The 16,186-nt window shown below is 42.7% G+C and overlaps 1 protein-coding gene across 1 annotated transcript; it reads left to right on the top strand.

Annotated features, from left to right (window-relative positions):
- The first annotated feature begins 2,165 nt into the window (after nt 1-2,165).
- On the top strand, nt 2,166-9,457 carry klf6a (Kruppel like factor 6a). The gene is made up of 4 exons (XM_074621239.1): nt 2,166-2,357; nt 4,032-4,611; nt 5,379-5,502; nt 6,865-9,457. The coding sequence occupies exons 1-4, from the start codon at nt 2,256-2,258 to the stop codon at nt 6,914-6,916; spliced, it is 858 nt and encodes a 285-aa protein (XP_074477340.1). The 5' UTR covers nt 2,166-2,255; the 3' UTR covers nt 6,917-9,457.
- The last annotated feature ends 6,729 nt before the right edge of the window (nt 9,458-16,186 follow it).

Raw genomic sequence — 16,186 nt, 5'->3', positions numbered from 1 at the left:
AAGGTAGCATCTTGGTTAAGTCAGACTAACTGAGAAGCTGTGGTGAAAAAGAATGCAAAACAATTTTTTTTCCCCCAACTTTTTTCTTCTAAAAACCTACTGGCAATCAGCCATGAAAATAAAAATGTATTTTGTATAACGCATGTATTTTAAGTAGAACACCACCTAAACTTAAGAAATAATAGGCCTCTCTAGAGCCATTTGGAGCAGAGCCAGTGTGTAGAAAGTGTGTTCGTGGGAAGTGAGTAGTGAAGCAAGAGAGAGAGAGAGAGAGCGGCAGCAGCGACGGGAACGAGTAACGACGACGGCCCAAGCAGGAAAAGTTAACAAAGTTTGGTTTGTCCATTCTGGGCTACTGTAGAAACATGGCGGTGCAACATGGCGTACTCTGTGAAGAGGACCTGCTCCCTATGTAGATATAAACGGCTCATTCCAAGCTAATGAAAACACAACAACTCTTATTTTCAGGTGATTATACACTAAAGAAAACATACTTAGCAATATTATATTCCATTTCTGCCAATAGATCCCCCTAATTGTGACACACTGGTCCTTTAAAAATTAACATTAACTAGATTTGGGGGAATGGATAGAATAAGTTATAGAATGAGAAATCTGAATATCAGAGATGATGGAGTAAATGGTCTGTTTACACACTTAAATAATACAGAACGGTATGTCACTAGGGTGCAGCCTTGAGAAGAAGTAGACATAATGGAACTGATCGTCTAACTGATTACATGCCATGTAATTTTTTTATGTCAAAGCAAAAAAATACATATAATTTTAGGAATGCAGAAATGCTGCAGTGTAAATAATCAGAAATGTGTGATCTGGTGCTCTAAGTATAGAAACCATCTAACAAGCCCTCAAGTGAATCCATTTGAGAAGGAGAAAACACATAACACTTGACTTGTAGGGCATACAGACATTATATGTTTATATTCTTATTTTATTGTTGTTCCTAGTTGTTATTTCTGTTCTGTGTAAGAACATTTAGAGAGCTGCATTAAACCAGAGTCAAATTCCTTGTAGGTATATACTTGGCAAAATAAACCTGATTTGGAAGTAGCCTGTGTCGACACTAATAAGGGGTCATAAGTGCACTTTGCTTTTTTGACAAAGTTTGGAAACCACTGACCTAAGAAGTTTGGTGAAATTGTTGCTAAAAGGTTATTCTGGTTTGGGAAATAACTTGAGTTTTCTTCCATGTATCATAATAACTAAACTGGGGTAAAACAAATTCTTTAACTTCAGGGGAACTACTTTGAATATTAATTCCGCCGCACGCTCTTTTAAGTGCAAATGAGATGATAAAAGCTTCTTTTTTTTAAAACACGCTGCACTTGTGGAACCTCTGAGTGCCAACTGTACTTCTCAGTGTGTTTTAAAGCAGAAGTCTATAAAGAGGGGGAAGTGAGGACACATGTTTCCTCTAAAACTCATACGTGCACTGATAACACAATGCTGTCCTGCCATCCATTAGTCACCGTGTCCCAAGACATGTATCCACTCTCAGTGGCAGTGATGTCAACACATGTACTCTCTACCACAGCTGGTGAACTCATCTCCTTAAACAGCAGTGTTGCAAGTGCTACTTTGTGACAACACACACACATAGAGAGAGAGACTGTGCTGTTTTCCACTGAAGAGGAATAAAAACTGTTTCAGCTCACATGCGCTGTCTGTGGTGAAACACGTCGTGGTACAAGAACCCACAGAGAGTGAGTGAGAGAGAGAGAGAGCACATCAGCCGGTTATATACATGCCTATAAATAACCAGCCAATCAGCGGTGAGACGCTCCGAGTTAAACGAGCCAATTAAAACGCAGAAGGAACCAAATTAAGTCAGAGGCCGGCTGTGATTGGCTGGCTGTGAGATCATTTGCAAGCCCTTACGCTGCTCGTCGCTGATTGGCTGAAACCCCTGCAGGCGTAATCCACGCCGTGAGGAAGAGGGAGGAGGAGGGTGTCGAGGTTTGAATAGGGAAGTTTTGCAGAGCGCAGTTGTTCAACATCCAGTCAGCCAGTCAGCCAGTCCGGTGCAGTGTTTGCAAACACCTTGAACGCAACGCGAGAGGAAGAAGTAGTGGGGGACTGACGGACGATCGGCTGCCGAGAACAAGCGCTTCTTCTCGGCTTGTATCGCAGGAGAGGACCGCTCTTATATTCCTGGTTGTTTTTTCTACCTGACAAACACATTTAACTTGCAGCTTTACTAGGCTTTTTAAAAAGAAAGAAAAGCTGTGGAAAAGATGGATGTTCTACCAATGTGCAGCATCTTTCAAGAACTTCAGATAGTTCACGACACGGGCTATTTCTCCGCCTTACCGTCACTGGAGGAGTACTGGCAGCAGGTGAATATATATACTATGTTTGTTTCAAATGTTTGTTGCAAAGCGGAACTGAGATGTTACTTGTTTAGTAAGAAGTTACTATAATGGTTGTAAACACAGGTGTTTACACCACCCAGGTGTTTTTAGATGGAGCCCGATGGTGCTGGTTCACGGTCTCAGTTTGGTTGTGAAGTTTGTGTCTGTCAGGCTGAAGTGGATCAGTGTGTCAGTCTGACAGCTGGAGAGAGGCTGTGCTGCAGCAACATGAATGAGGAGGACAGACAGACAGAGGAACTCCAGCAGCAGCAACATGCTACTGGTGGTGCGTTTACTGCCACTGCTATATTTTGACTTCTGTTTTTTTCAGCAGGCTGGTTTCAGTGCAGCCTCTGTAGAGGAGGAAGTAGAATTTCAAATCAGTCAGCAGTTCATTCAAAATCAGATGTTGGCTCAGGATCAGCTCTGTAGATCAAGAGGAAATGTTTTTTTTTACTTTTTTATCAGATGATTCAGTCAGTTTTGTCAATCTACATTATGAACTTTAAAATGTGATTTCAGCCCCATAACTATTTGTTTTCTACTCCATAATTTTCCTTAAAAACATCAATTGTTCACCCTCCTTGGACTTGAATGGGCTCCACAACATGACACTATCAAATGTCAGCCATGCCCAATTCCTGCTTGCATGAGTAGGCAGCAAGCACACAGCTGGAAAATATTATTGTGTAAGGCCTGGAGGAGATATTTATTCTCTCCATGTGCCTAGTCTAGTCCAACCTGCTGTCTCTGAGCACCTCCACCGCCTAATGAATGGCCCTGGCTTTTCAACTTAAATGGCCCCTCTGAAAGTCTGTTGGAAGCTGTGTGTCTGTCTGATTCTTTTTTACGGCTGGTATGGCTCGAGAGTGGCTGACACTGAGGAAGGATGTGATTGCATGTCAGAGGTTTGCATGAGTAAAGCAGCTGAATGGTTGGTGGTGGTGGTGGTGGAGGGGGGTGGTGGAGGGAGTAGAGGCGGCTTCCTTAAAAGGACTCTAGATTTGTTCAGTGAGTCATTGAAGTGCTGAAATGACAATGCACGTTTTAGTGTTGTGCTGCGTTCAGGTGCAGGAGAGTTCAGAGGGGTGATAGATAGATCAAGTAAATCACATGGGGCTGAGGTGGCTGGTACATGTTGGGATGTTTGAGATGAGGCTCGGTCAAGTGAGGGACCAATGCAGATGGATTTGTTTGAACTTTTATCAATTAATCTGCTGATTATTTTCTCGATTAATCATTTAAGCCCAAGATGATGTACAAAAAAATACTTCCTTTACCATCGTATGTGATGCAAACAAGCAGCAGATCATTGTATTTGAGAAGCAGGAACCAGCTGAGATTGGGCATTTTTGCTAATTCTCCTTCAATCGATTGATTCGTCACAGCTGTAATGTTTAGATCTGATCAATACAACTATGTTGCAACTATAAGTGCTGTAATAGCTACAATTTCCTGGTTAATGCTTCCTGCCTTAAGCACTTAACAAATATTACACCACACAAGCCATTTTGGGGGTATGTGCACACATGCATGATTTAAAAGGATTCCCCCACACTGAAGCATTTTGCTGCATGGTGTGAATGAACCTCCTCCTTTCTTCAGGGCTGCTGTTGTGATTCATGTATTTATACTGACTGTGTCTTCTCGTTGGACCAGACATGCCTGGAGCTGGAGCGCTACCTACAGAGCGAGCCTTACGTCTCCACATCCGAACTCAAGTTCGACAGCCAGGAGGACCTCTGGAGCAAGTTGATGCTGGCCTGCGGGGACAAGGCCAAGTCCGACCCGACGCTGCCCCCGGCAGCCCACGACGAGGACAATCAGGACAGCCAAATCTTGGACACCAACAGTGTGAATTCCGACGCCAGCAGCGAAGCTTCGGACAGTTCCGAGGAGCTCTCGCCAACGCACAGCTTTACCTCCAACCCCCTGGGCTCCGTCTTGGTTGGCTCTGGACCTTTTAGCCCCTCCGTCATAAGCACTCCCCCGTCCTCTCCGGAGGCCAGCTCGGAGCCCGGCGGCGTGGCCAACGGCTGGGTGGCCGCGCACGCCGAGCTGCACTTGCCGGTCAAAATCAGGAGCGGCGGGGTGGCGAAGGGCACGGACAAGACGGGACTCACGTCTGGGGACGCGTCTCCAGACGGCAGGAGGCGGGTACACAGGTGTCAATTCAACGGGTGTCGCAAGGTTTACACGAAGAGCTCCCACCTAAAAGCACACCAGCGCACTCATACAGGTGAGTGTCGAGCACCTATCGGACCTGCCTATATCAGGACGTGAGGGTCTTTCTCTGATGTTCTCAAGCAAACGCATTCATAGTTAAAAAAAGTTTTATTGAGTGAATGGTGGAAGTGCTTTTAATTCAGTCTTCCACCTTAATGGCGTCGTCCATCCATTGTGTAATGTAATTAAAGGTCCACATTGCGTGGTGTCCTCAGCTGGAGCGCTGTGAGTATTAGCTCTGCATGGCTGGATACCTAAACTGTGACCTAATCTATCTGGAATGTGACTGACTGAGCCAGTGAGTGAGCGAGCGAGAGAGAGAGAGAGAGAGGGGGGGGGAGGGAGGGAGCAGGGGGGAGGGGTTGCACATGGGAGATAAAAGGACTTGAAAACAGATTGAGTTTCACCATGGGAAAGGGGTGAATGGGCGGGGAGCCAGGGGGCGCAGAGTTGGCTCTGAATGGTCATTTGAGCGCTTCTTCGTTTTTGATTAGCAGTGTGAAATTGCACGTGTGGCTTTTTCCAATTTTTATATATTTCACATAGTTGGCAACGTTCTAAGCATGTTGCAAAAAAAAAAACCGGTTCAGTGGAATCTGGGCCTCGAGTGTCAGCTCTTATGTCATCCGGCCTGCCCCCCCCCCCTCCCCCCCGGGGCTGATTGATCTGAATGCATTTGAATGACAACAGCAATGCAGAGCCGACCAGCCTGAGCAGGACAACATTCCTTTTATTTTTTAGTTTAATTAATAATCGCCTCCTTTGTTTTTTGCCCTGCAGGTGAGAAACCTTACAGGTGTTCATGGGAGGGCTGCGAGTGGCGTTTTGCACGAAGCGACGAGCTGACCAGACACTTCAGGAAGCACACCGGGGCAAAGCCATTTAAATGCAGTCACTGTGACAGGTAAGCCACGCCGTCGATCGTCCCCTTTCACACGGAGCGGAAACACGCACTCCTGACATGTTGATGGAATTACTTTTCTTGCATCATCCTGATAATGATGCACGTCTTTAAAGATGGAAAACACTGGGTTTTATTCTGGTTGCTAAAAGTAGAGCTAGATGTCAGTATCTGCCTCAAACATCCAGTAGAGGAGGTCATTCTGGGGTTAATCAGCGTCCTCTCAGTAGGTTCCATTATTACCACATGTGACATTACAACACATGTGCTCTGTTGCTCAAATCACTCTCAGATTTGTATCTTTTGAAGCATTGAAATTAAAATCACTGGCACAAAGCTTCCGACAAAATCATTCATTCCACAAAACATGTCTGATCCACCAGCAGTCTGTCTTTCAGGGCCGGCTCTAGCCATTTTGGTGCCTTTTTAAGCTTCAAAATGTACCTTAAAGGGAGATTTGTCAAGTATTTAATACTCTTATCAACATGGGAGAGGGCAAATATGCTACTTCATGCAAATGTATGTATATATATATATATATATATATTTATATATTTATTATTAAAAATCCATTAACAACACAAAACAATGACAAATATTGTCCAGAAACCCTCACAGGTACTGCATTTAGCATAAAACAATATGCTCAAATCATAACATGGCAAACTCAAGCCAAACAGTCATGACTATGACTTGCCCCAAACTGCATGTGATTATCATAAAGTGGACATGTCTGTAAAGGGGAGACTCGTGGGTACCCATATAACTCATTTTCATTCACATATCTTGAGGTCAGAGGTCAAGGGACCCCTTTTGAAAATGGCCATGTCAGTTTTTCCTTGCCAAAATTTAGCACGTTTGGAGCTTTATTTAGCCTCCTTTGTGACAAGCTAGTATGACATGGTTGGTACCAATGGATTCTTTAGGATTGCTAGATTCATATGATACCAGTATCTTCACTCTAGCTTTAAAACTGAGCTGCTACAACCTCAGAAATATTGATGGCATTAATGCGTTAAAGAAATTAGTGGCGTTAAAACGAATTAGCATTAACGCGTTATCACGTTAACTTTGAAGGCCCTAATTACAATTTACACTTTTATTAACAAATAAGTGCGGCCGGGTAGATGAAAAGTGTTTATGTATTTATTTATTTATTTGTTCATTTGTTACGTCAATGCAGAAAATGAGGAAGGGCACCTATCAGCATTTTTTTAAACATTATTATATATTCTTGGAGGGTGACCAGTGCCCCCCAGAAGGTGGCGCTCTAGGCGACCGCCTTCATTTGGCCTAAGCCTTAAGCCGGCCCTGCCGTCTTTGCATAGTTATTGACTTCCTTCTCCCCTCTCCTTCCGTCCCCAGATGTTTCTCCAGGTCCGACCATCTGGCTCTTCACATGAAGAGGCATGTCTAGAGCAGGGCGAAGCTCCAACCAAGCAACGCAGCGAAGGGGGAAAGTTTTTAAAAGAGAGAGAGAAAGAGAGAGAGAAGAAAAAAAAAAAAACGCCGTCTCCCGACCAGTCTCTCGGTTGAACTGTCCCAGAGCAGAGTGGCGGGAGTGTGTTCCAGCCAAAGCATGCCGTTTTGCACCATACTGAAACCCAGTGCCTCCGGGACCTCTCTTTGGAGAAAGGCGCTCTGAAGGTTGTCTGTTGCAACGAAAAAGGACAAAATCATGGATGTTGGGGAAAAGAAGATCATTTTTGATTTTGAGAAGGACTTACAACACACACACACGAAAAAAGACAAAAAAAAAAAGAGTGAATGATGTGTATGTATGGTGCATGATGTTTTGGGGGGACACCTCCCGGACAGCAGATACACTGGTACTTTACAAAAACTGTCTGAGGTAAGCATGTGTGCACTGTGAATGTCTGAGGTTGGCTTACCGGCCCCCTGGGAAGAGACAAGAAGAGTTTGTTTTGGGGAGAAGAGACGGATTGATGGATGGTGCGGGGCTGGTACCAACGTTGCTGTGGACTGAATGGGTTTCTGGGGGGAAACATTCCATTTGTGTTTCCCCGGTGGCAGCGTGAGGACGGGGCAGGATGGAGGTTCCTGCCTGTCTGTCTGGCACCCAGACTCGAGGGGGGGGTTCTCGAAGCTTTTGAGGCCTTGGGTTTGACTTAGGTCAGCGACCCCAGGGACCAAAACTCCCCCCCTTGGTCACTGTATGACAGGAGCTTTTTTGGTGTTTTTTGGTGCAGCTACTAAATGTGCAATGTGTTATGTAGCCTGGTTTATTATTTTTTTATTACAAGCTACAAAGCTCATTTGTAGTCCAATTGTATAAGCTGTGTGCTTAGAGGTATAACACAACTATACTATAACTTCAGTATCATAGACAGGTGTTGCATGGTTCTAGGGTTTGTTCATTTCACATTTCCACTGTAATCAGGACTGCAGATAGTTTCAATAAAAGTGCAGCTAAAGTGCGGAGGGGTTAAATGTTACAATATTGTACATAAAGCCTTGATGATTTCCCTCTTTTTTTCAATTTTCATCCGTTTCATTCTGGTTTTTCATCCGGCTGGAGATCTCACCACTGCTTTACTCATTCATCCTATGCCTTGAGGAGTAATTTTTTGATTTTTTGTACTTTCTTTTTCTATCTAATAATGCACTGTTGACCTTAATGGTGCCTTATGCAAGTGGCTCGGCCCGGCGGTAGCGGTGGTTTAGCTCCCAGGGGGGGAAGTCACATTTGTCGTATGGGTGATTTGACAAGCTCGATCAAGGCTCAATTACACATGTTTGTGTTTAGTGACAAGTCCGCATCTATTCTGTCGGTTAATTGTTTGTTTTAAAATGTTCAGAAAAAGCACCTTTTTCACAGTCGTCTTCAGAGTCAGATCCGAACATGTAAATAAGACAAATGCTGTATGTTTAGAGCACTTAAATTCATTTATTAAAGACGTTAACTACTGTGTAGTATGTACTCGAGTCATCACACACAGCTCTAAGGTACAAAAACAACCAGACTATAGGTCAACAAAAATGTGTAGTTCATACAGTGCTGCTTCTTATCGCTGCATCCCTCTTTGCCAACGCCATCGTCCGCCCCACCCCCCCACCCCCCCTCCTGTCCCTCCGTCCCCTGCAAGTGGGACTCAAGAAACAGCTAAAGATTTATTGTAATTAACAGGCTGCAGTCGGACAGGCCTCGCCTTGTACTGCCTCTCAGTAATGAATTGCTAAAGGCTTTGTTGGCATGGAATCTGTCACAGACTGCTGACTGTGTAGGTTGGTTATTGACCTGTCTGGGGAGCGTTGTTTTAGCCAAGCTGCAACACTGTTATGAAAACCACAGGAGGGGAGCTGGGGGGATGAGATAAAGATCAAGCGTTGCACGTGGAAGTTTGACCAAGCCCGTGACAGCATCTCCCTTTTAAAGGTGGATCTGTGTTTGATTGGTATTGGAGTTGGAGGGGGGACTCGATCACGATCCGCGCCACCCACTCCAGATCAGCGACCTCGCCGTAGGAATCCAATGTTGCAGCACGTTGCGCCGCGGCGCGCTACGACTTATGGATTTCAGATCAGCGGGTGAAAGACACGGGATGAGTACAAACTTGAAAGTGCTTGCTGCGATAGATTGGGGGGAGTGCTGGCAGTGCCTTTTGTGGGCAAAGGAGAGGAAAGCAACATCCATTCTGTGAAAGTGGCAGCCAATACTGTTCTAGAGGTAATTGAGCCTTGATTAAGCCCCAATGTTTGCTCGCATCTTTTTATCATCGCCTTCATCCCACTACCCCAACTTCTTCTGTCACACACACACACACACACAGCTCTTTGTTCTCAACTGAATCTTTGTACAAAAAGAAAAAAAAACTTTTGTAAAATTGTTATGTTTATGCTTTATGAAATTTTTATTTGAAATTGTTTTGCAAAATTGTTATATTTCTGTATGAATGTATTTTTTATTGGAATAATAAGAAATTCTTATCTGACTTTGGCTTGCTTCCTTTGTCTCATTTGTTGATTCTCCTCAGTTATGCTTCGTTATTGTCATTTCCTCTTTTTTTTGCCCGTGGGAGGTTTGCTGAGGATGAATGGCTGCTTTTCAGCTGCATTATACCCTGCAGTAGTATGGACAGATTAAAGCGGCAGTAGGCAGAATCGTTTTTGCATCATTGGACAAATATTCCATAATAACCTTTCAGCATATTATAATTCAAGTGTTCTGAGAGAAAAATAGCCTTCTACACCTCCTCATGGCTCTGTTTTCAGGCTTTAAAAAAATGTAGCTGTGACAGGAGACTTCAGCCAATCACAGGTCATTTCAGAGAGAGAGCGTTCCTATTGGCTGTTCAGTCAGCGGAGGCAGCTGTCAATCACTTACAAACTCCAATCAAACTGTTAAACTAAGCTGGGGTGACCAGATCCCAACAAACCAAATGTGGGACAAAGAGTTTGTTTGTTTGCGACAATATGGGACCCGTTACCAAGGCTGTGAGGTAGTCTACAGTTTTAATATAATGTCTATCTAATTTATATAATAAACTGTTCTGCCCCCTTATCTTATAAAATCTCAATGCCTTGCCCTAATGCATTCATATATCGGCACATCTCTTTTTGATCCACAACGTCTTTTTGAACTGGCAAATTTCACAAAAAACTCTTGAGAATAGCCTTCCACTGGCTAAGTAGTTTCCCAGTCTTTGTCATAGCTGCTCTTCCTTTTCTTTATGGTAGTGTCTCTCATATTCCGCCTAAATCTGCATAGTGACTTTGCTGTGAATCGTAACTTTCTCCGTTTGGGCGTAGCGTAGCAAAGACGGTGAAATGTTAACCTGCATTTGACCCACGTGTGCACAGTTTGACAGCAAACTGTACACAGCCCCGTGATGAAAGCCATCCCTGCTTTCTTAACAGCCATTGGATAAAAGCCAGATTTTAGAAAAAAGCGTCTGTCCTTCAGCGGTTTGACTTTTCAAAACTAGAGCTGATGAAAATGTGGGACATCGTGTCAAATCTGAGAGTAGTAGTTTGATTGTAGTTTGGGAGTGATTGACAGCTGCTCAGAGACGGCAAGGCTCCAGCTTGGCTCTGATTGGTCTGTGAAATCTTACAGATGCCATTAGGTGTACCGGAGGACACAGAGGCACATGATTTCTTTCAGATTACCTTTCTCATGCACTACTGTAAGGATATAGTGACCTTTTTATAAAATCATATTTGCTCCATTTCTACCTGCTGCAGCTTTAACAGTAGTGCTTTGAGCAAAGAGTAGGCTGTAGAAGCAAAGAGACGAAACTGGTGTTTTGTTTTTTTACAACAGCCGCTGCCGCTATTTTGGACTGAAAATACTTACTATATTTATATTATTTTATTGTTCAACACAGGCCATTTCGGTAGAATATGACAATAGAATAGAAATAATTTTGTTTTACTTTTGTACGTCACTTTTTAGACGGACGTTTTACCGGCATCCAGTAGTTGCTTTCAGTCCAAAATGGCGGAAGCGTGGCTTCGCTGCTGAGCGCTGATGTTGCAATTGAACAAACAACTGACTTTCACTTCTTGGTAATATCATTTTCTTTGCTTTGAGCTAAACACTATAGCGTGCCAACATGCTCACAATGACAATGCTAAGATGTTCACCATCTTAGTTTAGCGCATTAGCATGGTAACATTTGCTAATTGGCACTAAACACAAGTTACAGCTGGCTGATGGGAATGCCATTAGCTTTTGGTCATAAACCAAAGGATGTAGGGCCCGTTTTATAAAAATAACTTCTTAAAATCCTATTCGCCTACCCTAGCTTTAAGGTCAGGGTGTGAGTACCAGAGGCACATATCTGACATTTAGAATTTGTCACTTAAAAACTATTAGACGGATGTTTTTCGGGCTTGGTGCAACATAAATTCTTTGTTGAACAGCCACCTGCTAGAAGCTGTAAAAGGCCTCACCTCTTCCTGGCTTGTAAATACCAGCATGAAAACATCCCTCTCGAATGAGCAAATTATATCTTTGCAGTTTGCTAAACACAGAAACCTGACGCACCTCGCTCCCAGCGGCAAACACTCTCCCCAAACACCCCCTAGAAAAGTTTCTGTAAAAATCTCACTGCAGTGGTTTGACTGCTTCCTCCTTAGAGCTAGCTAGCTCTCATCAAAGCAGCATAAATAATTTATCTCCATCTCTCACAGCCCATGGCATTTAATTAGAGAGCAGCTTTTATACATTTGTTAGATAATTACTCTACTTGACACAGATAATGATACAAAACAGCAGTGGATAAACCAAAGAGCCGAGTTTAAGTCACAAACTAACAAGGAAATAAGATTAAAAAACAAAACGACAGCCTTCATCTTCGTCTTCGCTGCTCCCCTGCTTATGGTGATGACCTAGAATGGGCAGGCAACTTGTTAGCTCCTCTGATTTCCGGTAAAAGCCCTGTGGTTTATAAATGAAGCTTCGCCTGCAGTTGGTAATTAAGCTCGCTCTGGAGAACCTCCCAGCTTCGGAGTGGCAAAGAGTTGTTTTTGCCTCAAATGCTCCGTGATCTCAAAAACTGCTGTTGATTCATCAGCTTCAAATCTACCTGTGACGTGTGGCTGAAGAGCATCACACAACCAGCAAAGAAGAGTCCAAACTCCTCTCTTGACCTGCACATGGGAAACAATCCCAGAGGCTCAGATTCTTGTTTTTTAACCTCTTCCGTGCGTCTGGCACATTTGATTTCCGTGCAGCTGACTCACATCTTCGCGATGCGAAGTGGAACATCCTCTTGTGAAGTGGACCATCATGGATCAAGTTTCTCGTAAATGTGGCACAAAAATCGCATATTTGCTTTGATGTGTCTAGACTGTAAATCCTCCATACGCTTTCCCACATTGATATTGTAACCCAGTCTGAAACCCAAAGGATTATGGGAAACCATTCATCACTTGTAGATGTCATACGTCTTATCTTAATGTCTCAGGGGAGTGCATAAGATCAATGGTGTCCCATGGCAATGTCACAGTTTGGAGAGGTTTATTTAATGGCTAAGCAGTAGTGGAAAGTAACTAAATACAAGTACAGCACTTAGGTACAATTTAGAGGTTCTTGTACTTTACTTACTCCACTACATTTATTTAACAGCTAGTTATTTTTTGGATCAAGATTTTACATTAAAGATATAAAAAAACAAACATAACATAAGCTTCTATAATAATATGGATTGTACCAAAGAGTGATTTCCACTTTAAAATCCATTGTCTCATTTAAATAACTGTTGGGAACCAAACTGGTAAAATTACTATTTCACACAAAGGTTAAAAAGTCATAAAAATGTATACAGATTGGTGTACCAGAATTTCTTCTTGCCTGTCCCATTCATCATCTCACAAGCCCCCATATTAATGTCGTGACCCTTTGGAGGGGCCCGACCCCTATGTTTGGAACCACTAGACTAAACTACTGAACTGTATCAGTAGTTAAAACTCCTTACAGCTCGATACAACAGTGAAATGCTATCTATTCACTGATACCTCAGTATCAATCTAATAATGTCGTATTTAGGATGGTCACCACTTATTATGGTACTTTTACTTTTCATACTCTAAGTACATTTTTCTATACTTCTAAACTTTTACTTTTACTAGGCTTCCTTTTTTTTGCTGGATCATCCAGTGAATAGCAGTCAGCGCTGTTTCAATTATCTGACTACGACCATAAAGTGGTAGTGCATCTCACAGCAGCCCCTAGAATTTAACTTTATCCTTTTTAAATAAATACTCCTCTGATTTTATTATCTACGTCAACCAGTTAGATAAAAGTTACTACGAGTATGCGGATACATTTGGCTGAATGTCACCAGATAACAGGCCCCTCATCACCCTACTGTACCCATAACAAGGCCTACTGGTGAAAGACTTTGACATCAGGGCATCACATCAGACTCAACTCTTTGTCCCCGCTCACATTTGAAAGGGACTATGAAGTCATTTCAGTGTTCAACACCAAGAAGCCCTGTTGTCTCCTGCTGGAATCATCAACAGTAAGATCATTTACAATTATGGCCTAATGGCCTATTTCATTATTATTGTTTATTGGGTATAGTTTATGTTCGGTGTACAAGTTGGATTTTATTCTGATGTTGCTTCCAGCTGTGTGTGTGTGTGTGTGTGTGTGTGTGTGTGTGTGTGTGTGTGAATATGTGGATGCCGTGCCAGGCTATGCTATGCTATGCCCTGTTATGTTATGTTATGTTATGTTATGTTATGTTATGTTATGTTATGTTATGTAATATTATGTTATGTTATGTTATGTTATGTTATGTTATGTTATGTTATGTTATGTTATGTTATGTAATATTATGTTATGTTATGTTATGTTATGTAATATTATGTTATGTTATGTTATGTTATGTTATGTTATGTTATGTTATGTTATGTTATGTTATGTAATATTATGTTATGTTATGTTATGTTATGTTATGTTATGTTATGTAATATTATGTTATGTTATGTTATGTTATGCTATGTTATGCTATGCTATGCTATGCATGTTTTTCTTGTTGGATCAGAATCGGTTTGATTATCCAGGTATGAGTAGACGTACATGATAAATATACATGTCTGTAACATTCCCTCTGATGATGATGTATAAGGCTTGTAGGATTAAACTGTGGTGCATGGCCTATTGTAGTTAACGTATGCCTTTCAGAATCTTATGAGTAGATGTTTGGTGTTGGACGGGACAGGCCCACCTGATGTTCTCTGTACACCCCCCCCCCCACCTCCCTCACTGTGATTTCTGCCTACGCCACTGCTTTTAAAGTTAGAATCATTAAGATATTCATGAAATCAAACCCCATTTTATGGTTGGCATTTTTTTCCTGCAATAACCATTCAATGCATTTACGTTCAGTAATTACCTATCTGTATGGTAGTTTTCATTGGTAGTGGCGGCGTCTGCCATTCCCGCACTGGATTCCAACTGACCTACCTAAACTGGAGCAATTCACAGGTGGATGTAATCCAGTCTGATTTGATCTCACACTCACTTTGGAGGAGACTCCACTTAGCTTGTAATCCACTGGATTAAACTACTTTAATTGTATATAATTTATGTAGCGGCTGTGGCTCAGGACGTAGAGCAGGTCGTCCTTTAATCACAAATTTGGATGTTCGATCTCCGGCTCCTCCTGTCCGCATATCGAATTGTCCTTGAGCGAGACACTGAACCCCATGGCTATGTCCCAAATCGCATACTTTTTCTTTGCAGGCCTACCTATAGTACATACTGCAGCTGCCCTTGCAAAGTACGAAGTGTTGCATGCAGTATGCATACACTTGGGCCTTGAACTTTGACCCTCTTGCTCATATCTGTTGCACAGAGGATTGTGGGTCAGAATAGCCAGAAAAGCATGCTGGCTCGCATACTGCAAAATGCAACTGGATGTAGTAGAACATCCTTTTTTGGCATACTGAATTTGACATACTATGTATTGGGACATACTAAATCTTTTTCTTTGCATACTAAATACTAATGGTAGTATGGGTATTAGAATGCACAGCAAGTGGCTCCTGATGGAGAGGCCAGCGCCTTGCACAGCAGCTCCGCCACCATCGGTTTGTGAATGCGTGTGTGAATGGGTGAATGAGAGGCAAATTGTAAAGCGCTTTGTCCGGTAAGGTAGAAAGACGCCATATAAATGCAGTCCATTTACCATTTAAAGTACTTAAATCTAGCTCCACCTTGAGCGACTGCAACAGTAAAATGCTGCTTACACATTGATGCATCAGTATTAACAATCTCATTTCCTATATGATAATATATCAGTAAGAGGGGCTGTTTTTACTGCCAGTACTTATTTTTATGAATGTAGCAGACCTTTACTCATCAGACTATTTTTAAATCGTGGTGTTGCTACTTTTTACTCAAGTAAAAGCTGTGAGTGCTTCTTCCACAGCTGACAGCGAGGCTGAATTAACTGCCAGGCAACTGCTCCTGTCTGGGTCCCAGACTCCAAACGGCTGCAGAGGCTTGTGTGGTAATTTGATTAAATGCAAATTTGTCAGGAAAATGCACCCTCTAACAACAACTGAAATGATAGAGCCCATTCTTGTCTGGCACCACTCACACTGCAGGCATTATTCTGCACACGAACAGAGGAAATAACTCATGTATTTACAGTTTGCACAGTGTATTTTCATGTGATACGCTGGTGACACTGCAGAAGAATGAGCTGCCCCCATGTCCACACCGGTCGTATCAGTGAATCTCAATGAACGTGACTATCTCTCGCTACATAATTGCAAAGGGATTACTATTTTATCATTCCCTTTCAAGCGGAAGGCCTTCCAATTGTGGATAGTAAAATAAATCATTATCCAAAATTGCTGTGAAATAACAGACGTGCTGCAGGAGGGAGAGATGTCCTCGCTTGGGTCTCACACACACACTCACACACACAGGAAAATGGACTGTGATGGAGGCACACAGTGAGTTAAATGAGGGGAAATAATAAGGAAAGAGGAGGTTATCAGGCTCTGAGCCTGCTTCATTCAGCCAGCCAGACTGCAAGTCATCACATATGCAGACTTTGCTCTGAAAGCTCCAGCGTCAGGGCTTTCTCTCCCTCTCTCTCTCTGTTAATGGAGTCTATTAGGACTTGGCTTGTAGGGGAAATAGGACTGAAATCAGAGGTCAATGACCCTCCTTTATGTTCCCTGGCAGGTGAGCACCGCC

The sequence above is a fragment of the Sebastes fasciatus genome, chromosome 21 (assembly GCF_043250625.1).
Source record: "Sebastes fasciatus isolate fSebFas1 chromosome 21, fSebFas1.pri, whole genome shotgun sequence".
Lineage (NCBI taxonomy): Eukaryota > Metazoa > Chordata > Actinopteri > Perciformes > Sebastidae > Sebastes > Sebastes fasciatus.
This window is presented reverse-complemented; position numbering and strand designations above follow the sequence as displayed.

What these genes read in the sequence shown, in the direction of transcription:
- klf6a (XM_074621239.1), top strand. Translation starts at nt 2,256, where the DNA reads ATGGATGTTCTACCAATGTGCAGCATCTTTCAAGAACTTCAGATAGTT. An exon ending in ACACCAGCGCACTCATACAG is followed by an intron (nt 4,612 to 5,378) that starts GTGAGTGTCGAG and finishes TTTGCCCTGCAG; the next exon opens with GTGAGAAACCTTACAGGTGT. An exon ending in AAATGCAGTCACTGTGACAG is followed by an intron (nt 5,503 to 6,864) that starts GTAAGCCACGCC and finishes TTCCGTCCCCAG; the next exon opens with ATGTTTCTCCAGGTCCGACC.